Here is a 25,603-nt window from a genome sequence, read left to right as displayed (position 1 = left end):
TCGCAAAAACCATCAAGCGCTACAAAGAAACTGGCTCACACTAGGACCGCCCCAGGAAAGGAAGACCAAGAGTCACCTCTGCTGCGGACAATAAGTTCATCCGAGTCACCAGCCTCAGAAATCGCAGGTTAACAGCAGCTCAGATTAGAGAACAGGTCAATGCCACACAGAGTTCTAGCAGCAGACACATCTCTAGAACAACTGTTAAGAGGAGACTGTGTGAATCAGGCCTTCATGGTAAAATAGCTGCTAGGAAACCACTGCTGAGGACAGGCAACAAGCAGAAGAGACTTGTTTGGGCTAAAGAACACAAGGAATGGACAATAGACCAGTGGAAATCTGTGCTTAGGTCTGATGAGTCCAAGTTTGAGATCTTTGGTTCCAACCACTGTGTCTTTGTGCGGCGCAGAAGAGCTGAACAGATGGACTCTACATGCCTGGTTCCCACCGTGAAGCATGGAAGAGGAGATGTGATGGTGTGGGGGTGCTTTGCTGGTGACACTGTTGGGGATTTATTCAAAATTGAAGGCATACTGAACCAGCATGGCTACCACAGCATCTTTCAGCGGCATGCTATTCCATCCAGTTTGCGTTTAGTTGGACCATCATTTATTTTTCAACAGGACAATGATCCCAAACACACCTCCAGGCTGTGTAAGGGCTATTTGACCAAGAAGGAGAGTGATGGAGTGCTGCGCCAGATGACCTGGCCTCCAGTCACCGGACCTGAACCCAATCGAGATGGTTTGGGGTGAGCTGGACCACAGAGTGAAGGCAAAAGGGCCAACAAGTGCTAAGCATCTCTAGGAACTCCTTCAAGACTGTTGGAAAACCAGTATGTAATTCCACATGTGTTAATTCATAGTTTTGATGCCTTCAGTGTGAAGCTACAATATTCATAGTCATGAAAATAAAGAAAACTCTTTGAATGAGATAGTGTGTCCAAACTTTTGGTCTGTACTGTATGTTGGATTAAATATAATGACATTAACGAGGCATACCTAGACAACCGATGAGCAATGCAGTCAGATTTAAAACTTTTATTGCAGTTTGAATGGACGTCATAAGATATTTTAAAACCATGCCCTTTTTCCTTTTTCCCCATTAGCATTTTCCGTCTGTTTACGCATACATTTATTCTATTTGTCTGCTTTGACACAGTTCCTCAGCTCTGATCTCAAAATACAACTATAATAGATCAAATTTTAGAATAAAACTAAATACGTCATGAAAATAGGAAATCTGAATGATCTAGTTTATACAGAGGAAAAAATAGTGGTTAGAGAGGCTGAAAAAAGTTGTCTCAAGTTATGTAAGACAGAATATTTTAATATTGTAAGTCCACCCGGTTAGCAAAGCAAGTCTTACTTTGTTTGGTTGAAAAACAAACAAAAATTGAAGTGTCTGTCTTCTAAAAACTTTATTGTTGAATTTCTGCCAAAAATATCACACAATGTATCTGAAAATAAGATTATTCCAAAATAACATTCCAACATTAGCTGAAACTCACCTTAACATATAAAACAAACTGTTGGGAAGGTTTTGAGTTGGAATTGTTTTGTATTGTAGAAATGTACTCTTAAATCACCCGTGCTCTGAGTAGCCATTATGTTGACTCTGATGAGAACTTCTCTGGGATTCTTCAAACTGAGACAACTCTGAAGATAAAACACTAAATGCTACTAAAAACTCCACACAACACCATTTTACAAAAAGCATTCTAATTAAAACTTTTGCAACAGGGACAAATAATCTCTTAAGATGCAGACAATTATTGAAAAAACTTGTTCTCACCCACTGTTAGATTGATGCTGCTCTTCAGAGGTGCTTTGAGGGCAGACACTGAAACCAAACAGTCCACCACAGAGCTCCTCTCTGCTGGGATGCTGAGGTTGCTGGAGACGGTGAAGAAGTTTTCCATCTCCTTTACGCTGATGTTGTATTCATCCTGACTCACCTCCAACAAGTCAACCGGAGAGAAAACTGTTATTTATCACACTGCGACTAATCAAAACTTGGTTTATATCTAACTGAATTTGTCTGCAGATGGCTCTGACAGATCTGTGTTAGTTTTAAATGTAAACTTTGCAGAGGCTGAGAATCTGTTGGCAAAGTAAAGAAAAATAATAAATTGTTTTCTAAATTGTTGACAAAAAACACAATGTAAAAAGTCTAGCATCTATTTGTATTAACCTTCCTGAGTTGAAACTTTGTAGAACCACCTTTCACTGCAATTATAGCTGTACGTAAAGATGTATATGTATAAGTAGTTTGAGCTATGTGGTATGGAGTATGATTCTTGCAGACTGAAATTTTGTCCATTCTTCTTTGCAAAATAGGCCAGTTCATTTGGAGGCTCTGCAAACCTCAATTTGTATGTACGACCACAGATTGTCCGTTGGATTTTGTTCTGGACTTGGACTGGGCCGTTCTAATGTATGAGTTAGTCATTTCCATCCTCTAACCAATTTTCTTTCAGGATTCCCCTGTATTTACATAATGTCATAAAGACCAGATTTGTGGAGCACATAACTAATAGTCATCCTCTGAACAGATTCTCCCATCTGAACAGTGGATCTCTGCAGCTCCTCCAGACTAACCATGGGCCTCTGCTGCTTCTCTGAATGATGCTCTACCAGTCCAACATGTTGGTTTTAGGTGGTCGACACCCATGTCTTCATAGATTTGCAGTTGTGCCATAATGTTTCCATTTTTGGATAATGGGTTGAACAAGCTTGCTATTAGGTTTTATACACTAACCTTGCTTTTAATTTCTCCACGTTTATCTGTGACCTGTCTCGAGTGTTCCTTGGTGTTCATGATGCTGTTTGTCCACTAATGTTCTCCAACAAAATCTCTGAGGCCTTCACAGAACAGCTGGATTATATTCAGAATAAATTACACACATATAGACTCTGCTTACTGATTATGTGACTTCTGATAAAAGTTGGCTGCAGTAGATATTACTTAGGGGCATCAGAGTAAAGCTAAACATAAATACGACATATATAATCTCCTGTTACGTCACAATTATCCACTCCTTTGTTCTGGTCTATCACATAAAATCCTAATAAAATATAGGTTGTAGAGCTAAGGTGACACAATATAAAAACTTTAAGAGGTGTGAGTATTTTTGCAAGGTACTGAATGTTTTACAGAAAACTCTGACAGCGATTTCATAGCAGAACTCCTGTTAAAGAACTTACAGTTAAAGGACAAAACCTTATTTCTGTCTATTTGTAGAAACAGTAACACTGACTAGTCACATAAAAGAGTTTTAGTTAAACACATGTCCACATATAAAATATGACAAAGCAAATTTGCTCCCTTTAAGGGGTTGGCTGTAGTCTAATATTGCAATAAATCTGTCTTTATGATCAAGTGATACAAATAGGATGTGATGTTTTCCCTCAGATAAATATCTTTTTGATATTTTCCATCTTTACTACAAAAAAGTGAGCAATTAGATAATAGACAATGATTTTCTGCCATGTGATTTGTCCCATCAATTAAGTAGATACAGATGAAATATAAAGGATTATACTCATGACTTTTTACAGCTAATCCCAGGGATATGTGGTCTACAAGCAAATGTCCAATGAAATCAATTAATTTAAGCATATTTTCACAATAACAAAATCCTAAAAAATGTCAGAAATCTACAGAAGTAACAGCTTTGAGGAGATTGTGGTCACTCATTTGTAGTCAACAAAACCCTAACCTCCATTTAATAATCAGTTCATAGCATAATTTAGAAAAACGGTTTGGGTAGGATACATTGATCATTAACCGAAAATAATTGCAGTGGGACAGATGCTCAATCAAATCAGCTTTTTAATCCCCTAAAAGCAGTTCACTGATGCACTTTTTCCTAAAACAGTTACATTCTTCCAATAAACAATTACAGCACCTTGCAAAAGTATTCATACCCTTTAAACATTTTCACATCTGTTATTTTACAAACACAAATTTAAATGAATTTGTGGGGTAGTTCATGTAACTGACCAGCACAAAGTAGCATATCATTGTGAAGTAGATGAAAAATGATGGATGATTTTTAAACGTTTTTAACAAATAAAAATCTGAAGTGTGCATTTGTTTTGGAACTCCCTTTACTCTGGTACCCCTGAATAAAACCCAGTGCAACCAATTACTTACTTTTTTGTTGATAACTAGACAAACTATTTAAATGCTTTGATAACTGCACAGAATCTCAAGAATAATACTGAAGCAGTCAAAGGTTTTGTGTAAATAGCCTTTGGGGGATCTGTTTCTTCTTTTCCAACCCTATAGATGCAAACTGGAACCTGGAACTGTCAAACATCTTTAGCAACACTGGTTCTCATCTATTTTAATTTTTTATACAAGTTTGTCACAAAATGAAATAGATTTACAGGACAAATACATGCATCTAGTGCAAATTAACAAAACATGAAATTTGAAGAGATTTCAACAGCAAGGAATGTACTAAGAGTGTATTATTAAACATATTTTGAATGGGAGACACTGGCACAAAAATGGCAAATGAACCCAGAATTATCTGTTTAGTTCAAAATCAATTTGAAAGGCTTAAAGAGAAACAAATAATTAAAGTTTACTTTAAAATGTACAACTTGGTCAAATTTATTGCCATTTGTATCAACAAAGTAAAAGTTAATTAGAAACAACATTCAAACGCAAAGGAACGTCAAGGAACAGTTGTAACCATGCCAGGGTACAGTTCTCTGCCCCGTTTTAAGGTTCTGATTGGTTCACACCTGCATGATCCGCTCCAAAGACCAGACTCAGGTGCATTACAAAGGTTTGGTGTGAAAGCTGTTAATGGATCAATAAATCCCGACTTTTCTTAAATCTCAAGATGAACTGATGAAATCAATTTTCACCTCTATCAAAAGGATTCCAGAGAGTGGAGAGAAGCCAACTGCCTGGTTAATGCTACAATGCTTTAGTTATTCCTTGGACATGCCTGAATGCTAACCAAGGTACTACACTGGCATTTTAAATTATTTATTTCTTGCTATCATTAACAGTGGGAGTCCAGAGGATTCTCTTTCTTCAAGCTCAGGCACATAAATCAAGACTCATCACATTCAGGCCACACTACTGGTCCACTTACTGGAAACTTAATGCAGTGATTTATATAATGGAGCAAAGGATAGTCTACCTCCCACTGTTTTTTCTCTCTAAAATACAAATAGGGTTTACAAAGTTTGGAGTACATTTAAGGGACACATCAGACTTTTTCAAATTAGCTTATGTTAAAAGGCTAAAGCAAATGAACTCTTACTTGCAGTAGATAACTCTTTTGGCGTCTTCATTTTGTATAAATCCAGATTAGTTGGTCCTGAAGACTGAAATTAACAGCTCGTCTGACAGGGCCAAGACCAAAGCAGACGTTTTGTATTTTAAAACATCTCCAGTCTCAAAAGCATCACAGCAATCTATGTCAAAAAATATTTAATAACCCTTAAAGCCATTTTCATCTTTGCATGGGGCAGTTCTTTACACAGAAGTCAGTTCACATGGAAGCTAAGGTAGGGGGGCGCGGCACCAATAATGACCTTCCTATGTGAAACGTACTGAGAACAGAACACACAAAGAATTTCTGGTCAGAGTAACTGAAGTTCCAAATTTACTTAAACTTGAGTAAGTTAATTACTTTTAATGCCTAAATAAATAAATCCTCTCTCTTTACACACATACACAAGAAAACAAAATAAACAAATGCAAAACAACTAAAGTAAAACTTACACATACCACAGATGCATGGCCTAGTGCCTCAATTATCTGCAGAAGCCTAGAGGCATAAGAAATATTTTATCTTTATCTATGGTCCATATTATTTTCTATTCATGGTTCCAACTGTTTCAGTTTCATATTTCCATGTTTTACAAAGAAAACACATTATTTAACTGCAAAAGTATCTAATCATTAAACTTCAACAGTTTATTTGCAAAAAAACTGTTTAAATTTATCTGGATTCATTTAATGTTTTTATGAAGCTCTTGAAAAATCTACCTGTTTTGTATCTCTAAGTATTTTTGTAATAAAATAAGGAAACATTGTATTTTCTCAAATAAAAACACTGTAGAAATGTATTTAAAATGAGTAAAAATTTTTTCAAAACAACCGATCTGGGCTTGAGAAGATGCTGTAATATTCAAACGTCTCAAAGAAATGTGCACCCACAGCTTTATCAGTTTTTCCAAACAACCTTTTGACTCTGCACATGTGGCTTCATAAAGTCTTCAGTAGATGCACATCTCATTTGTTAGGATCGATGCAAAGAGAAATGTTTACTAAGGTGCTAGGTTGCATTAACCTACTTACAGCACAGCCAGGAACAGGAACAAGAAGGGGCTAACAGTGGAGCTTGCATGACGTCACTGTTTGAATAAAAACCCGGCTTTTTCAACAAACAGACCTCTACCACGCAGGTCCCCAGTGGAACTGGACGGAGGGAAATAGCACGCTAATGTCTCTTTGCTGTCAAACAGACATAACTCTTCAAACTGAATCCAAGAGTGTCATACGATCACGCGATCATATGCACTAAGTAGGAATGAATTGCTGTTTGTGTGTCCGGTATTCAATCATGAACGGGGTAATTAAGGTACAAGCGTGGCTTGACTTTTCTCTCTGAGGTCTACAGAATCAAACTGTGTTCCAGAGAGTTCCCAGCAGAGACCCTGTCACTACAGTGGAGCAATTTTTCCCGGTCTGAAGGAAGGACGATGGGACCGCATCACCGTGGCTACAGCAGTAGCCATAAATATTATTTTACTATTTCTTTAAAAAGATTTTCATAAATATTATTTCAATAAATAAAGGCAGCTATTTAAACACCGTTGAGAATGGGTCATCCAGCAGGTTGGTTTTATTCAGCAAATAATAAAAATAAAAAAAACATTTTCTCATAATGTTTTATCTGATCTTCCATTGTGAATGGTTGTTTAAAGGTATACCAATTATTGCCTAAGTTAGTTCCAAGACTAACTTAACTTCATTTCTAGATTCTTCAAGATAATCCTTGGTTCTCAAACATAAACATTGCATGGTAATGTTGCATCACTCTTTCGGTCATGGTTTTCAACCATCTTTGATCAACTTGTTTATATTGTACATAGCCCATTAGTCCTCATTATTCTTTAATTCTGCTTGGTAGTTTAGTTGGATTGTTTTAGCATAGTAAAGAGTTTGTTGATTGAAATATGTTTGACTTTGAGTTGACTTATGTTTGTTAATAAATTCTTGTATTTTAAGAAATTGTATTAATTCATTCTGTGTGTGTGCAGAGTTTTTGCTGTTCAATAATGTCAGAGCTTGGCTCATCCGTTTCAATTTTGTCGTAATACCATCGCCTTACTGGGCTGGTATTCACAGGACAACGCTTAACAGACCGAAATATTATGTAATAAAATATTAAAGTATTAATTTTGAATGATATATTGATATTCATAATCTCAACACCGTGAAGTAAGCTATGGAGCTTTTGGGTTGACTTTCCTCTTGGTCCAGTTCTGGATTTGAAAATTATTGGTTTAACAGTTCATACAACTGTGTGTGCTGTAACCACAAGGACTTTCTTAAGAATGTTGTTGTTTTATAAAAGTAGAAGTCCACTTTGGCCTTGGCCCTTAGACAAACTGTTTCAGCCTCAGCTAAAATAGATGGGAGTTTAGACCAAATAAACACAAAAAGTAATTTACTGTATTTTTACAAAGTTAACACATTATTTTAACTTTAACTGATATATTAAATGCTTATAACCATTTAACAACACTTCACTCAAAAATCCTAACTTATCTTGAAAGTAGAAAACAATCGGCAACTCTCCACCTTAATGCTGTAAGAACATTTTTATAACAAGTGAAAGTATCAAAGCCAGACAGCAAACTAAGAAAAACAGAAAACGTCTTTTAGCTATTTACCTTTTTGTCATGCACCTGCCATTGCAGAGTAGGTTCAGGGTACCATCCTGCTGCTTGACACTGAAACAGGACCGACTCCCCTTTAAATGCCAACTTGCTCTCTCCAAAAACTCTCACGCTGCCCTTTTCTGTAGTAAAAAAAATAGGTGTACTCACAAGATTGAATAAAGTACAGTTCTTTTGTGTGCACTTCATATTTACTTGGCAATCCATTCGTTTTTGTTTAAACTTTCTTGACTTAACGCTGAGAATCACTGCTTTGCTTGGCCTGATTGGCCTGTTTTTTTTTTCTTACCGCTCTTTCAAATAGGTCAGACCTGTGGCGTGCACGACTGACGGCTGTCCTGTTAAAAGACTCTAACACCTGAGCTGTGTGTCTCTGCTCCTCCTCCAGAGTTACCATGTGACTTTTGGCTGCTTCTCTAATTAATATTCTCATTGGTTGGCCTTTCACCTTCAGTGGATGACCGTGTCTTCGTAATGTTGCTTAGTCATTCAATTTTTAAATGATTAATTAAACAGTTCTTATGTTAAAAGCTGGAAATATGTTTTATAACCTAACTCTGCTTTAAATTTGTTTAACATTAACACTGAGCTGTCCGCTGTGCTCCTTGGTCTTTATGATTCTGTTTTTTCATTAATGCTCTCTAACAAACCTTCACCAAGCAGCTATGATTTAAACTGAGGCTTAATTACACACAAGTGGAATTTGTTTACCAATTTGATGATTTTTGAAGACAGAATGCTGTTCAGGACAATATTTAGGGGTATCAGAGTAAATTGTGGTGAATATATATGCACACCATACCTTTGTTTTGTATTTGCAAAAAGTGTGAAAAGTGTGCTACTTAGTATTGGCCTGTCACATCCAAATAAAGCACACTGACAAAAAGTAAACATATTAAAGGTATGAAACCTTTTGCAAGACACTAAATGTAGAGGGTAAGGGTCTATTCCAGCTTGTGTATCCACCATACCTCTACAGGTATTACTTCAGGAAGGTTCTATCTTCTCTGATTTATATCAGTGATCTCCTGCTTGTAGTCAACAGCATATACAGTCATATTGATCTGCTCAAGTGAGGGGTTTGTGTTGATGCACTGCATTTATGATTGAGTGAGCAGCCAAATACATAGCAGCCAGTGTGCAGTCACGTTTACATCATTTTCAAATGGAACAATTAAAACAGAGAGTGGTGGAGGAGATTGCACAGAGTAAATGGGGCTCGCTGTAAATTTGTGGCTCAACTTGCTCTGTATATTTGAGGCTGCAGTAAACAAATCACGAGCAGAGTTGCTGACTGTTAACTTGCCTTGCCAGCACGCACGATTAATTCAAGGGCTATGTCAAGCCATAGCGATCTTCTGTATCAAGACAGGGAGGGGGGCCTGATTCACCACACACTACTGTTAATGGCTGCCTGTGTCAGTGGGGATTTGTGGCACTGGTAGCTACGGGGACTCTCTTCATAATATATTGGAAGCGCTGGGGCGTTGGTTTTTTTTCTTGACTCGGTGAAGGGGATGATTCCATGCTTTTTTTTCTTGAGCACTCATTTTAAATGTAGTTACTATAAATGCAAATATACCTAATGATAAAGGGGTGACTGATCCAAACAAACCTTGCAGACTGAAGTATCGAGTTGTCATTTATTCCAATGTGCCTAGTGATAGTTCTTGTGCGAATGCCACCATAGGTGAGTCCCTCCATCAGTCCCAGTTTAGATTCAAAGGAATTGTCACCAACGTAGAATAAGTCATTCCAGATTTGTTGCTGGTGGTGTAGGGGTTAGGCACGCGACCACATACAGAGGCTATTGTCCTCGAAGAGGCCGTCATGGGTTCAAGTCCTGGACCTGGCGACCTTTGCCAAATGCCTCCCCCTCTCTTTGCCCCTCCTTCCTGTCTGCCTACTGTCAAAAATTAAGGCCTCTAGTGCCGAAAACAATTCTTAAAAAAAAAAAAAAAGAAAGGCTGGAACATGTTTTAAGGATCAGGGAAACAGCACTAGGCTGGTTTAAATCTTATTTGTCTGACATATTCCAGTCTGTTCATGTAAATGATAAATCATCTTCAAATTCCAGGGTTAATTGTGGAGTACCACAGGGTTCAGTACTTGGGCCAATTCTTTTCATTATATATACAGGGGTTGGACAATGAAACTGAAACACCTGTCATTTTAGTGTGGGAGGTTTCATGGCTAAATTGGACCAGCCTGGTAGCCAGTCTTCATTGATTGCACATTGCACCAGTAAGAGCAGAGTGTGAATGTTCAATTAGCAGGATAAGAGCACAGTTTTGCTAAAAATATTGAAATGCACACAACATTATGGGTGACATACCAGAGTTCAAAAGAGGACAAATTGTTGGTGCACGTCTTGCTGGCGCATCTGTGACCAAGACAGCAAGTCTTTGTGATGTATCAAGAGCCACGGTATCCAGGGTAATGTCAGCATACCACCAAGAAGGATGAACCACATTCAACAGGATTAACTGTGGACGCAAGAGGAAGCTGTCTGAAAGGGATGTTCGGGTGCTAACCCGGATTGTATCCAAAAAACATAAAACCACGGCTGCCCAAATCAAGGCAGAATTAAATGTGCACCTCCAGAACTGTCCGTCGGGAGCTCCACAGGGTCAATATACATGGCCGGGCTGCTATAGCCAAACCTTTGGTCACTCATGCCAATGCCAAACATCGGTTTCAATGGTGCAAGGAGCGCAAATCTTGGGCTGTGGACAATGTGAAACATGTATTGTTCTCTGATGAGTCCAACTTTACTGTTTTTCCCACATCCAGGAGAGTTACGGTGTGGAGAAGCCCCAAAGAAGCGTACCACCCAGACTGTTGCATGCCCAGAGTGAAGCATGGGGGTGGATCAGTGATGGTTTGGGCTGCCATATCATGGCATTCTGTTTGTTAGGGTTTTAAAACTTTTGATTGTTTATCATTCATGTCTGCTCTAAGTGCCTTTCCCTCCTTGCATGTCACAGGAAGGGAGACGGGGACAAGAGTGAGTTATGCTTTTATGCTTTTATTAGCAGCATCTGGGGGCTAGTCGTACCTGGTCCCCCACTGTTTTCCCCACATCCGAGAGAGTTACGGTGTGGAGAAGAAGCCCCAAAGAAGCGTACCACCCAGATTGTTGCATGCCCAGAGTGAAGCATGGGGGTGGATCAGTGATGGTTTGGGCTGCCATATCATGGCATTCCCTTGGCCCAATACCTGTGCTAGATGGGCGCGTCACTGCCAAGGACTACCAAACCATTCTTGAGGACCATGTGCATCCAATGGTTCAAACATTGTTTCCTGAAGGCGGTGCCATGTATCAGGATGACAATGCACCAATACACACAGCAAGACTGGTGAAAGATTGGTTTGATGAACATGAAAGTGAAGTTGAACATCTCCCATGGCCTACACAGTCACGAGATCTAAATATTATTGAGCCTCTTTGGGGTGTTTTGAAGGAGTGAGTCAGGAAATGTTTTCCTCCACCAGTATTACGTAGTGACCTGGCCACTATCCAGCAAGAAGAATGGCTTAAAATCCCTCTGACCACTGTGCAGGACTTGTATATGTCATTCCCAAGACGAATTGACGCTGTATTGGCTGCAAAAGGAGGCCCTACACCATACTAATAAATTATTGTGGTCTAAAACCAGGTGTTTCAGTTTCATTGTCCAACCCTTGTATGCTTCCAATAGGTAAAATTATCAGGCAGCATGGGATACATTTTCACTGTTATTGTAATAATGTAGCAGAGAGTGAATGTGGTCATTATGAGTATGCTGGTGATTTTGTTTTTAATAGAATCAATTTTATTTAAAATGGATCCCATAAAGTTATGACTGCTGAGAGCTAAGGGAATGGATGGCTTAACAGAGCTATGACTCTGTGTAAGTTTAGCAACTGTACTAAAGAGAAACCTACGACTATTTTTATTCTCTTCTATTAATGATGAGAAATAAGCTGTTCTAGCTTGGTGAAGTGTATTTTTATACAACAGTAGGCTATTTTTCCAGATTAAGTAGGAATCCTCTAGGTGTGTAGAGCACCATTTTCTCTCCAATTTTCTAACATTGTGCTTTAAAGTACGCAGCTCTGAATTAAACCAGGGAGCCAGTCTCCTATGAATAATTACCTTCTTTATCAAGGGCGGCTGCATTGTCTAATGCACCTCGCAATGAGGAAGTAACACTATGAACGAGAGAATGAATTTGTGAAGGGGAAGAAACAAAATTATTGCCCTCCAACGTGTTTTTCTGAGATAATGGGGAAATCAAAAGTGGAACAGATTATTTAAAAGTTGTTACAGCATTGTGTGATAATGATGAAATTTTCTTTCAGGTGTGGAGTACTCAGTTAAATTCAACTCAAAGGTTATCAAGAAATGGTCAGACAGGACAGGGTTATGAGAAAATATTGTTATGTCTTTACACTCAATGCCATATGTCAGCACAAGGTCCAGAGAATGAAGACAAAAGTGGGTAGGTCTGTTAATGTTTTGAGTAAAGCCAATTGAGTCTAAGGTAGCATTAAAGGCTATATTTAAGCTATCAGTTTCAGTGTCAACATGAATGTTAAAAGCCCCAACTATAATAATCTTATCTGTATTTAACATTAAATCAGATAAAAAGTCTGAAAACTGATCTAAAAATAGTAAGGGCCTGGTGGACGGTACAAAACAACAAACAGAAGTGGTTTCAGGGCATTGCAATTTGGATGAGGAAAACTAAGGATTAAATATTCAAAAGAGTTGTAGAGTTGTAGCTATTGGTTGGTCTGTGACTAGTTAATAAATTGGACTGAAAGATGGTTGCTACTCCTCCTCCTCGCCCTGTATTTCGAGGTATGTGAAAATTTTAATAATTAGTTGACTCATTTATAGTAACATAATCCTCTTGCTGCAGCCAGGTTTCTGTGAGGTAAAATAAATCAATCTGATTGTCACAAATCAAGTCATTCAAGAGATCATATTTTCAGTAAGCCACATTTAATTGTTTTATTTTTCTTTTCAGTCTGAGTTCTGTTTATTTTTATGAGATTTTCATGATTTCCTTCTTTTAGATTATTTTTTAATCTATTCAATTTTGGTCATGGGCATGACACTGTCTTCATAGGGTAATGGGTGGGTAGCAGTACAGAAGCTGCAAACCCTGCTTCCTGGTCTGAACCCTGGGTTGTCAGTGTTTTGGAGAACTCTGACAACCCAGTGTTCACATCTGATTAGTGTAAATGTTTAAGATCAATTCAATGTGAAAAGGTAGACTGTGGTTTCTTTCGAAAACTGCAAAAAGCAAATCCAACAATTTTAGCTGAATTAGCCATCTGAGGTGTAGGGCAAATTGTTTACAGTTCTTTCACTGCGTACAACATGAGGGCATGGGGCCAGGGCACTCCTAATTTACTGGGCATGCAAACACCCTTTTTTTCCAGATTACCATTGTGAATTTCAGAAGTTAAATCTTAAAGAGATAAAAAGAGATGAATTTCAAAATAAGATGTAATTTGACCCTGAAAAATATACTATTATCAGCTGAAAACACTGACATTTTACTGAGTGCTGGTCATTTTGCCCCTTCGCCATTTCGTTCTGTTGTTTTGATCATTTCTAACCTGAAACATTGCTATGGAGCCATCTAATGTGCGATGTTTCATACCATACATTAATTTACACCCATCTTCCATTTTGAAGCATGTATGATAAAACAAACTTTCTATTTATAGTGAAACTGTTGTTAGAAAATGTTTTTGTTAACTTGAAAAAATAATATCTAACAGCAGGATCTTGCTGAAGGTTATTTTGGTTTGATCATCTCTCATGTTTTATAAGAATTAAATAACCCACTGTTTGGTCACTAAATAAATTAAAAGTAGGATGTGTAGGTTGCGCCGGTCGCACACGGGTACAGTCCTCGATGCAGCCGTCATGGGTTCAAGTCCCGGCCTGTTGATCTTTGCTGCATGTCTTCCCCTCTCTCTCTACCTCATTTCCTGTTGGGCAGCCTACAAAATATAAGCCACTAGCACTGCTAAAAAAGAAAAGTGGGATGTCTAAAAAAAGTATAAAATTCCTGGATGGCTTCTCAAATGAAAATAGTGTAATCTCTCTTATCAAAAAAGGAAAAACCTTTTCTGTTTTCAGCTCCTCCATCCAGTATCATTTTTTAACTCGTCCATTTCTTTGTGTTAGCGTGTGCAATAGATAGGAGCATGATAAATGAGAGATTCTCCCACAAATCATGATCACACTGCAGCACTCTCCAGCTTCTGAATGCTAGAGAACTAGCAGTCCTCATCAAGTCCTGAATTTTAAATTATCTCACAACCTCTGGATCAACATGTGTATAAGATCGACTAAATGAAGAAGAGAGACGAAAGGAGACTGCCTGCAGGTGTAGGCTATAAATCCTGCTCTGCTGCCTCATCCGACTGGGATGGAGTCTATCCATTTCCAACTTGTATTTATAACGGCAGTCCAATCAATAGGCTGCCCCCACCCACACTGCCATTAAGCTGTTGTCACAGAAACCATCAAACATGTCTGGCCAACTTCACTCCACCACCTTCCCGCCACCCTCTATTGATCTTTTGCATGCATGTTGAGCTGCCTTCTCAGAAAACTAAAAGCTTCCAAGTTTCAAAGTGAGTTCAAAGAAAGGGATGTAAGAAGTGCAAGTTGAATGCTATACCACTTCTTTTGCCTCTTAGTGAAGCAGGGAGTGAGTGGGTGGGCAGAATTAAATCTGCTGCACAACTTCTGCTGTGTGCCTTCTTTTACCTAATTTTTTACCCATGCTGCTTTCTGCTTCATCAAGGTTAAATTCAGTGTGTTTCTGCACTCTCTCACATGGAGATGTTTTTTAGAGACAACTTGCCATCTGCTTGTTTAATTTGGCTGGATTGTGTGTATGTATTTCTGTTTGTGCACAGACTTATGTTTGCCAGAAGATCCTTGAGTGAAAAAAACACATTTCTGCAATATAAAAATGGAAAAGCATTGAATTAGAATAATTTATGTAGAAATACGGTGCCTATAAAAGTATTCATACTCCTTGAAGTGTTTCACATTTTATCATGTTACAAGCACAAACCTTAATGTTTTTTTGTTTTTTTTTCTGTGATAAATCAATACAAAGTAGTGAATAACTGTGAAATGGAAGAAAAATGACACATGGTTTACACTGGCAGGAGACGCTGCAAACGTGGATGATGTTGGATAAGACTGTAACTGAAGTTTTTTTACCTACATCCAAAACGCTTTGCGTAATGGAAAGCTTAAACTGCATCCTAAACATACCATCCTCATGGTTAAACATAGTGGAGGCAGCATCATGCTATGAGGATGCTTTTCTTCAGTAGTAACAGGGAACTTGGTCAGATTTGATGGGAAATGCAGGACAATCCTGGAAGAAACACTGCCAAGAAGCTGCAGAAAACTTGGGGTTAAGTTTACCTTTGAGCATGACGACCCTAAACATACCACCAGATCTACATTGAAGTGGCTTTAATGAAAACATAAATCAACTAAATCCAATTAAGAATCTATGTCCAGACTAAAAAAATAATGATAAAACATGCTTTCCATCCAAGCTGACTGAGCTTGAGCTATTTTGAAAAGAAGAATGGTGAAATATTTTAGTCAGACCTGCCAAGCTGGTAGAGACACAATGCAAAGGACTTTCACCTTTAACTGCACTGGAAGATGGCTTTACAAAGAACTGGCTCAATAGCGCTTATTACAAATGCTTGCCAAACTTTTCAGATTTTTATTTGTCCAAAAAAAAGAAAAAAACACAAGTTTAAAAATAAAGTGTAATTTTTATATTTCCAATTCACATTTGGGTGCTACTTTGTGTTGTTTTAAAATGTGAAAGGTTTCAAGAAGTATGAACATTTTTGCAAGGGATTGTATATGATGCCTATTGTCACAGTTTAAGAAGACGTCAATTTTACGTTATTCTGTATTTTAAGAAACAAGTGCATGCTAAAAATCCTAACAGGGATGGGATATTTCATTGCTTCTACCCTGACACAAACATGCACACAGATGAACGCGCCCACCTTGTACAAAGAGCTCTGCCATCTTTCTATCAATGAGATGCAAATCACAAGTAACTTGTCCTTGGTTGTTCCTTTCTGTGCTCCTCAGGATAAACTCCCAGCAGTCTGTCTTTGAGTTCGAGCATTTCACAGCTGTTATGTTTGGGTTGACAGAGGGCACAACACCGTCCTGCTTGGAGATAGTTAGTACAGGTCTATCCCCAAGGAGCCACGTCATAGCAGTCCAAGGAGTGTAGGAAGTGCTGCACGTGAATTTGGCCTCGTCTCCTCGGACAACCATCAGGCTTGCAGGGGTCAACTTCATCTTCGTCCTGACTGCTAAAGACAGTGAACCACAAAGTTCTTTAAACATGCATTATATATTTGAAATGTATTAAATTATTTAATGGATCTACTATTTTAGGAAAAATTCTAATATGATAATCTAATAATCTGAATGGTGCATGTATGTTAGGTTCAAGGGTGTGGAATTCACAGTGTTTTTTATTGTTAATATAGGGTGCATTGCTTTTGTTGTTGCCTCACAGTATCCTTTTTCCTTTACGATCAACTGACCATCTGTCAATTAAATTTTAATATTGCATTTTAAATAAGAAGAAGTGTTTGTTTGGACCTGAACTCTCACCTTTAGTCTGCCATGAAAGAAAGAGCACCAACAGAGGAAGAATGTCCATGTTTAAGTGCCAATCCAGTCAGTCAAAGGTTCAATGGCAGACCTACAAAAAAAGTCACTATTTCATATACACCACATATATTTCATTTCTCATTTGTTTTTAACTTTTATTACAGAGGGGCACGAGGCATTTTTTTTTTCTTTTGGCCTACTGCATGTTGTCAGACAGCTTCTATTTAACTGATTTCTTGTTCCTTCAGGTCAAGCCAATATCAGGCCTGGTTGTGGCTTGTAAAGTTGATCTAAATACTTGTTTATCTTATGATTTAACAAGGGGACAATTATATTTTCACATATAGGACCAGGTTGGTTTGGACAGCTTTTTCAATAACAAATTAATTCATTGCTTGAAAATGCTTTTTGTATTTATTCAGGTTATGTTTCTATGACATAAAACATTATTTAATCTGAAACATCCTAAGTGTGACAAAAAGTAAAAACAGTTCCTAGGCTAAAAGGGGGAAAATACTCTTTTACAACACCATAGATTCATGTCATAAAAGGCGTTAATTCTTCTGAGGCGAGATAGGGGTAAGAATTATATCTATTATAAAATTAGATAGAAGAAGCTACTATCACAAAACATCTGGCAGATCAGGTCATTAAATGCAACACAAATAAATGCAAGATGAGATTTTATTCATTTATGTCACATTAGATCCTTCACAAAATAAAAATGTCATGGACATTATAGGTATTTAGGTTATTTTGTTTGGCTCGAGTGCCTTGGAGTCTGAGAGTTACTGCTCTCAAAATGACTGAAGGCCTGCTTGACAGTCCAGACTTTTCTTTCCTTACTTGTTTACATCTGCATAAGCCGTATTTACATAATGTCTCTAAAGTAACTGAGTTTGGCACAGTCACAAGCAAACAATCAGCAGCTGCTTCACACTCCACCGTTTTTAACTAATCTGTACCAGCAGGGCTTTTCGTGAACGAAGTCTCAGGGCTCTTATACACAAAAGCAACATCAGCAACCAGCAGCAACATTACAGCCCCTTAAAATGCCTTCTGCAAGAAAACAAAATTGCACTTTACCTCCAAGATCCAGCTCTAATCCTCAAAATACACCTGTCCAAAGTGACTAAATGTAGAAGAGAAGAATAGATTCAGCTTAAATATCTACTAGATTTCTACCATAGACATATATCTTAATGTTTTTTTGATTCAAAAACCAGTGTTTCACTTTGAACTAAAACATTTTATAACGTTCTTTCAACATGTATCTTTTTTCAAAAACATCTAACTTTCATCCATCGAACAAAATCCATCCATCCATCTCCCTAGTGACATGGCCCATGTAGGGGATCCCGATTTGTTCTCAGGGAACAGGAGATTTATAGTCCATCCAGCAGGTTCTCAATTCAATTCAATTCAATTCAAAGATACTTTATTGATCCCCGAGGGGAAATTAGAATTCCAGTACAACCCATCCAAACATACATCATGACACAAGACAAGGGGGGACGGGTCACCGAGGCTTTGCTGCCCACTCACAGGCGCTGCTCTTGCTAGATGAGGAAAGAGGCCACATTAGGTAAGTAGAGGGGAAAAAAATTATATTTGACACTTTATCCTTAGCAGGTTACAGTTTGAGATTGCAAAAAACCTCAGCACAAAGAAGCAACAAGTTGACAAAACAACATCATGCCGGGAACGGTGAAGGTGGTGTGAGGGGTGCGTATGTTTATCTTGAGCATGTGTGTGTGTGAAAGTAAGTCCATGAAGCATTGTCCCAGAGACCATTGTCCTTGATGGTTCATTGGAATGTACATCAACCGGCCAAGTTCTGAGCAGGTCCACAAATGTCCTCAGGGAAGGGAGGGGGCAGAGGGACCAGAGCGTCATGTTTACATAACTTCCAGGAGAAGTTTAAGATGGAAGAATTTGGAAGATGTGCAAAAAGAGGCTCCAAAAAAGACAAGACACAGAGCTGAAGCCGGGCAGATATGGGAGGGGTGCGGGAAACAGAGAAAAAGCATCCACCTCCACCGAGAGCAGGAAAAGAGTCTCCTCTCGGAGACATGCCCCAAAACCTCCAAAGTGAAACATTCAGAAGACATCCAGATTAGAGGCCCAAACCACCTCAACTGGCTCCTGTTGATGAGGAGGAACAACAGCTCTACTCCATGTTCTCCTGGATGAATGCAGATAAACCAGCAAATCAAGACTTTCCCTTTGTTGCTCAGCTCTTTCTTTATTGGCTACTATTTAGATTATTATAATAGACAAGTTGATGATGCATTTGGCTCATGTTTAATCAATAATGTGAATTAGTCTTATTAATCTTTTTCTAATTACCAGAAATGGCTGCTGCTGTTGCTCACAGTGTTTACCCTTAACTATAATGACTTCTTTGGGAATGTTGTTTAAGCTCTTTGAAATTGTACCTGTTGGCAGTCAGATTCCTCATGACAAATTTTTTAGATGATCCCTTTCAGCAGAGATTTCTTGCTTCAGGCTTATAATTGCATTATTCAGAGATTTATTTTGCATCGCACACTGCGTTAAATTTCCTCAGCACTTTGTGTAAACTTTCTCTTGAAATTTCATCTGAAGGAGATTATCTGACTGGTGTTTTCATATAATACATGACAACGCTGTGGCAATATGACCTCCAGAATAATATCCATAATCATTTTTATCTCTGTCTTTACTCTAAATGGGTGGTTTTTCATTTTAAAAAAATTCTGCATATGTTCAGTTCACTAATTGTACCACCTTAACTCCCAACACCTGTTTTCAGCACACCTGAGCTTTCCAGGCTCTGGTTACATTTTGCACTGCAGAGTAAATGTGAAATAAAAATAAGTTCTGAAGCCCAACCGATTTAAATACAATAGGTTAAAAGGTGGAGATTTCTGCAGATAACATCAATTTGATCCAAGGCAAACCTATTGATGCACAGGTACCACAAAATTCATTAGCTTGCCCATTGGGAGATTGAGTAGCATAAAAGACTGAAAAGGTCTTTCTCTTTTTCTATTAAACCAGACATCATAGTCTTAGGTAACCCAGCATGAGTGCTCTTGAAGTTCCAAGTTGGAGAATCTGACTGTAGATCTTTCTTACTGACTGACCAATTCCTGATTAAACATGGTGAATTGGTTTGGCGTATAACAACCATTTAGGGGACAAGAATTTAAATCCAACATTCACATCATAAGCCACAGGAATGCATCAGTAAATGACATTTCTATTAGTTCACACTGCAACTTGCACTATTGATTCCAGTTTACGTGTCTCAGCTTGCTACCATTTTGAACTAAGTGGATACAGCACCCTCCACAATTTTTGCTCCCCTTGTAAAAATGTGCAAAAACCTTTTAAATAAAATTTACTCTTTTTGTCTTTTTTACAAAACCCCTTGTGCCATGTTTGTTGGCACCTCTAAAATGTCGATAAAACATATGTAACCGAAGCCTTTTTGTAATTTATACTTAACGTTTTTAAAGCATTAAGAAATAGTGTATTAATTCACTTAAGGTTGAAGTGTGTGGATCTTCATAAGTTAGAAAATGACTACAAGGCTACTCACTAGAACGTGCCCATATAGAAAGAGCTATAATCAAAAAGTTTAAAACTACTGGAACTGTGACAAACAAGACTGGACAAGAACGCAGGTGGTGGTTACACCACACACTGAGGATGGTAAAGAAGGACACAAAGGTCAACAAGTCAACCTGACAACATTTAAATGTTATCTACATGCCAACAAGTTGTTTAGGAAGCATGGCACCAAAAGCCCTTTCTGTCCTACCATCACAAAAGTGGAGTTTTTAAAATGGCACTGGGTCCTTGACTGGAACAGTGTACTTAAATCGTAAGTGGCCTGCACTTGTATAGCGCTTTTTCAAGTACCCAGAGACCCCAAAGCGCTTTACACCATAATCAGTCATCCACCCATTCATACAATGACAGTGGTAAGCCAATGCAACACAACAGGAAAGCACCAGATAAATATCAGCCAATGACAGTGGATGACCTTTCAACTGATAGGCCGACATCAAGTTAAACAAGCTAAGTATTGGTCTGATTGGATTTTTTTGGTAGAAAAATGAGTGCATCACTAAATATTCCTGGGTTGAATTGGATTTTGCATAGATGCACTGACAGGGACTTAATGGGATTATTATTGTATTAGAACTGAAGTTTGACTACATTGTGTTTATATACTCTTTATTGCAAACAGTCTCTATATTAATTTACTAGGCTGCTTTTATGTTAAATTTTAAAAAGCAACATCTGACATTTTCTTACAAGATTTGCTTTAGTATATATATTACTTTATATTTACCTTAAATATTGCAAAGTTGCACTTACAAATTTATATTACTGTCATAACATTAACAACAACATAGCATCATGTTTCCTAAAAGAATGCAATATAGATACACATTATTCTGAAAAATATCACAAAATTTGGCATTATTCGGGAAACATTCGACTCAGAGTATAAGTATTATGTGAAACCTGAGAAGGAGCTTTTCTTACTGCATTTTTCTGTCATCTGTGGCTGCTCATAACCAGTCTATGCAAACAGTTTCTTTCTGTCAAATTACTTCACCAATGGTATGCACCATTTTTAACACTGGTAAGTGAAACTGCATCAGTTACACCTACTTTTAATACAAGTCACAGTATTAACACACTGAAAAAGGCACCAGTTACCCAAACCAACAAAACCATCAAGCTCTATCGTGATCATATGCACAGTATCTGTGTTTCTAAATTATTTCCCACAGGGCTGAAAGCTTCATTTCCACAATACAATTTGAGTATAAGTGCACAATAAAGATCAATAAACTATGCTTCTTTCCTTTATCTTACCTCGGCCTGGTGTTCCTGTGCATAAAAACACAGAGTGGATGGATTTTAACCATGCTGTTTCTTCCTTTTCTTCTACCTGGTGCAGTGTTCAGTGATGTCATCCAAAACTGTTCTGTTAAACTTTACCGAGCTCTGGGAACTTTGTCCCATGACACACACACAAGCACACATAGAGATAGACTGCAAACAGTTTTCCCTGATAGTACTTGATTTTGAGTTAGACATTTGGATGTAGGCATTTGGGTGAAAGTGTATATACCAGAAGTGAATTTTGCACACTAGCAATGGCAGGCAATTAACAGGGCCCCAGAGTGCTCCCCCATTTGATACTTAATAAAGTGAAAATAGAGGATCTCATTTTTTTCATTTGTTCAGTTAAGTAAATGTTAATGGGATGACTGTGTTGTTATTTTTAAATTTTTTGTTTTAAATAGCTTAAAAAACTGTCAAAATAAGATAATAATAAAACCATTTGTAACAAAAAGGATGTTTAAGATATCAGCAATAAAATATAACTGGATATGTTAAATTTTTGATTTGGAACTAGGAAGAATTTCACTATTAAATGTTAAAGACACTAGTTTTACTAAATACATGGTATTATTCTATTTAATTTGCTTTATCCTAACACAATCTTAATTGTGTAGATATTTAAGCATGTTTTATTCTGGGATTTATGTGATAGACGATAGATGTGGATGGTGTGCACAGGGTGATGTGCAGAGTTAGTTTCCTGCCACACATAGCATCATCCATGTAGGACTAAAACTTTAATTATGCTCTCATCTGACCACAGCACCTTCTTCCAACTGTTTGCCATGCCGCCTGCAAGCAACTTCTTCTTTTAATAATGCCTTACTACTTTCCAGTTCTTCCATAAGGCCAGATCTGTTGAGTGCATGACTAATATTGGTCCTGTCAATAGATCATCCCACCTAAGCTATTGGTCTCTGCAGCTCCTCCAGAGCTGCTTCTCTGATTAATTCTCCCCTTGCTCTGCCTGTCAGTATAGATGGGCAGCTGTCCCTTGGCAATATTGCAGTTGTTATACTTTACATTATCACATATGGATTAAGTGCTTTGAGACATGTTAAAATCTTAGGACATTTTTTTAATATTCAAACCCGGCTTTAAACTTCTCCACAACTGTAAAGGTTGACTCAGCTTACCAATTAGGTAAATTCTGGATGCCTTCGGTTGAACAGAATTTTATTCGTGGGTATCAAGTGGAAGAAACAGCATAGTTTAAATGCAGCCCATGCCATGGGAGAAGCAAACTGACATGAGTGCACACAGAAGAGACTGGTAAAAACTCTGAATCCCAGAATACACTGCACTAGTTCATTTTCATACACAGCTCCCAGGAGGAGTTTCACAGCTGTAATCCCTTTGACATCATAGAGCTACAAAACTTGGCGCAACAGCATGGCCTTCCTCTTTGCCTGCAGCAACCGCTGCATTGGGGACACACACACGTGAATGTCTTTGAAGAAACCTTGGATCTAACGTAAATTACAGTCTGCTGTTTGTGTATCTGGTGACTGTACCCCAGCTGAAATTAAGACTAGCTGCCTAAACCTGTTTGTCTGAGCTTCTACAGAAAAGAATCTCAGCCAAAGATTCCCCAAGAAGAGACAATGACCCTAATTACATTGGCGAAGCAGTTTTACCCCACTGTCTGAGGAAGGCGGCATTGAAATCTCAGTTCCGCACGACTGACGCATGTGGCAGTCCGAGCTTATTCTGTTTAATCTGTGTTTCCCTACGTCTACTCTTAATAACCTGCATAAAATATTACCACATATAATCCTTTTAAATGTGCAAAATTGTGTCTTCGTTACCTAAAACGCTAAAGCTCTACTAATTCTAAGATGGTAGCCAAGATTTATTCTACTGTGTTTACACAGTAGAAATAAGCTTGACCTGTTCCTGCTGCAATCGCCTGTAGCACACAACCTGCGCTCATACACACATTAATATAAGTATTACTGGTACTTAAAGGTACATGTTAGACTTAAAGAGGTTGCTCAATAGAGCTGCAGGCGCTACTCTCTTTGTTGTTAAGCTGATCTGCCAATTCCAGATGTGACATCATTACGCCTGCTATTAAGACAGCCAAAATGTGACTGTTTTTGCCGCCATCTTGGTAGTCTGTCACTCCATTCAACTGGTCACTGTCATGGCTAGTTTACACAACATTAAGGCTCAATTGTCCTAAAGGTTATTTATTTCTAATTCAGCTAATGATTTTTGAAACCTTATTTAGTTAAAAATGGTTTTATTTTCCATTCTGCTTTGCATTGTCAACAGGTTGTTTGAACAGATAGAAACTGTTGCTCTCTGTTGGTTTTTAAAGCTAATTTGGTTTCATTCCAATTCCTCAATCCCTTGGTTCTTCAACATATATATTCACAGTGACCAGTAATATCACTGCATCGTTTTATTGGTTTCGGTTTTATAGTTATTTGTTCCTTTTAACAATTTTTTTGTAGTTTGTTAGTTTTCCATATTATTTTCATTTTTACTTAGTGGTTTAGTTGAATGTTACTAGTCTGTTTAAAGACTTTATTGACTAAAGTATTTTTAATGGAAGTATTTTGTTTACAAATTCTTGTATTTTGGAGAGAAGTTGTGTTTATTTTGTACATGTGTGTAGGACTTGCTTTTTGAGAACGTCAGTGCACAAATTCACTTGTTCATCTATTGTTCCTTAATACCACTCCTCACCAAGCAGGTATTCATAGAATAACTGGTAGAGAATTGTTTGGCTAATAATTGCCTATAATGAGGTGTTGCCCCGACTATGTGATCTTGATCTAAATTACTAACTTTGGTAATAATTACCTTTAGCGCTTAATAATTATTCATAGCCAAACCAAACCTATTGTTGCCCAATATTGTGCAACATACATATTTCTGTGCCTGCTTTTTTAATGCTTTAATTTAATTACAGGTAATATTTTTTATTCATTAACTTATCTTCCGTACCACCTTAATCCTGTGCAGGATCACAGCAGGGGGACTTTTCCCAATCTCCAGGGATCAACATTTTACAACAGACTATAACAACACAGTCACACACTCACACCTAGTGTCAAATTAAAATTTCTAATCAACCAGAGTACTCAGAACCCAGACATGTATTGGGCGAACATGCAAACTAAACACAATAAGGCTCAGGCACACCAGCCTTGTAATGTTTTTTTTCAGTTGTCTTTATGGATTTAGTTTTCATTTTTCATATAAAAAAGTGTTTTTTTTGCCATACTGAATACCATCATAAGTAATACTTCCTCTGAAGCATAGCGTTTGCTTACAGCTTTGCATTTGCTTCAACATCACCTTCCTTAGTCTTTAATACTGCATGATACATACTTTCATCACCACATAAACCCACCAGACACATGAGCAAAACATTCTGTCAGATTAGCACCAAAGTTTTCGCACAGCATACATACCGAACATATTCACCAACGCAGAAAAAAAAAACAAAAAAACACAGCTGCATCTCAAATTTTGCATTTGGTCAATTATTATCTGACCCCAGGTGGCACTTAAAGATCACTGAAATGTAATTTCTTATAGGTCAGTTGAACCTTTAATAGGAAGAAAAAACTTAAACAAGGCTGTGACGAGATGGAAAAGTGATGTACCCAGTCATGAAGCAGCAGAACACTGTGAACTCTACCCCATTAGTCTCACTATATACAACATTTTCACATCGGAAGCACAAAAGTGAGTCACATACTTCAAACACATGACAAGGTTCACCGAAATCATAAAAATGTCCTAATGTTAAGACCGAACAAACAGTTGTTTTTCAAAACACCAGCATGCATAGTGGTTGTATAGTACGTTGTGTGCTAACGATTCAATGTGATAAAACTTCAAAAAGTGCAAATAAAAACTCAAATTCAGCTTCAGTAAAAATTTTACATATACAGCAATTGCATCTTTCAACCAATCATGTAGTGTCCATGTCTTTTTCATTTTTTCTTTATGACATAAAACAACAATTAAATACAATATAAGTCTTGTACAAAAAAAAACTGTCTGTCACTATGGTGGTACGTAGTTTTTAACGTGGTATAAAAAGGTTGAA

General features: G+C 37.7%; 1 protein-coding gene across 4 annotated transcripts in view; it reads right to left on the bottom strand.

Annotated features, from left to right (window-relative positions):
• igsf5b (immunoglobulin superfamily, member 5b) overlaps positions 1-21,609 on the bottom strand; it is a 32,550-nt gene extending 10,941 nt beyond the window's left edge. The window contains exons 1-6 of one of the 4 annotated variants that reach the window (XM_047392337.1): positions 21,502-21,566; positions 17,710-17,755; positions 16,624-16,714; positions 15,999-16,313; positions 7,932-8,059; positions 1,795-1,957 (exon numbers count right to left, since the gene is read on the bottom strand). In XM_047392337.1, the coding sequence (XP_047248293.1) occupies positions 1,795-1,957; positions 7,932-8,059; positions 15,999-16,313; positions 16,624-16,672 (655 nt within the window). In that variant the 5' untranslated portion in view covers positions 16,673-16,714; positions 17,710-17,755; positions 21,502-21,566. Of the gene's footprint in view, positions 1-1,794; positions 1,958-7,931; positions 8,060-15,998; positions 16,317-16,623; positions 16,715-17,709; positions 17,756-21,501 lie in introns of all 4 variants that reach the window. The other 3 variants (XM_047392335.1, XM_047392336.1, XM_047392333.1) reach the window with 3 other exon arrangements.
• Positions 21,610-25,603: the final 3,994 nt, after the last annotated feature.

Source organism: Girardinichthys multiradiatus, chromosome 18 (genome assembly GCF_021462225.1).
Source record: "Girardinichthys multiradiatus isolate DD_20200921_A chromosome 18, DD_fGirMul_XY1, whole genome shotgun sequence".
NCBI lineage: Eukaryota > Metazoa > Chordata > Actinopteri > Cyprinodontiformes > Goodeidae > Girardinichthys > Girardinichthys multiradiatus.
Note: the sequence above shows the minus strand (reverse complement) of the source record. Positions and strands in the feature narration are given on the sequence as shown.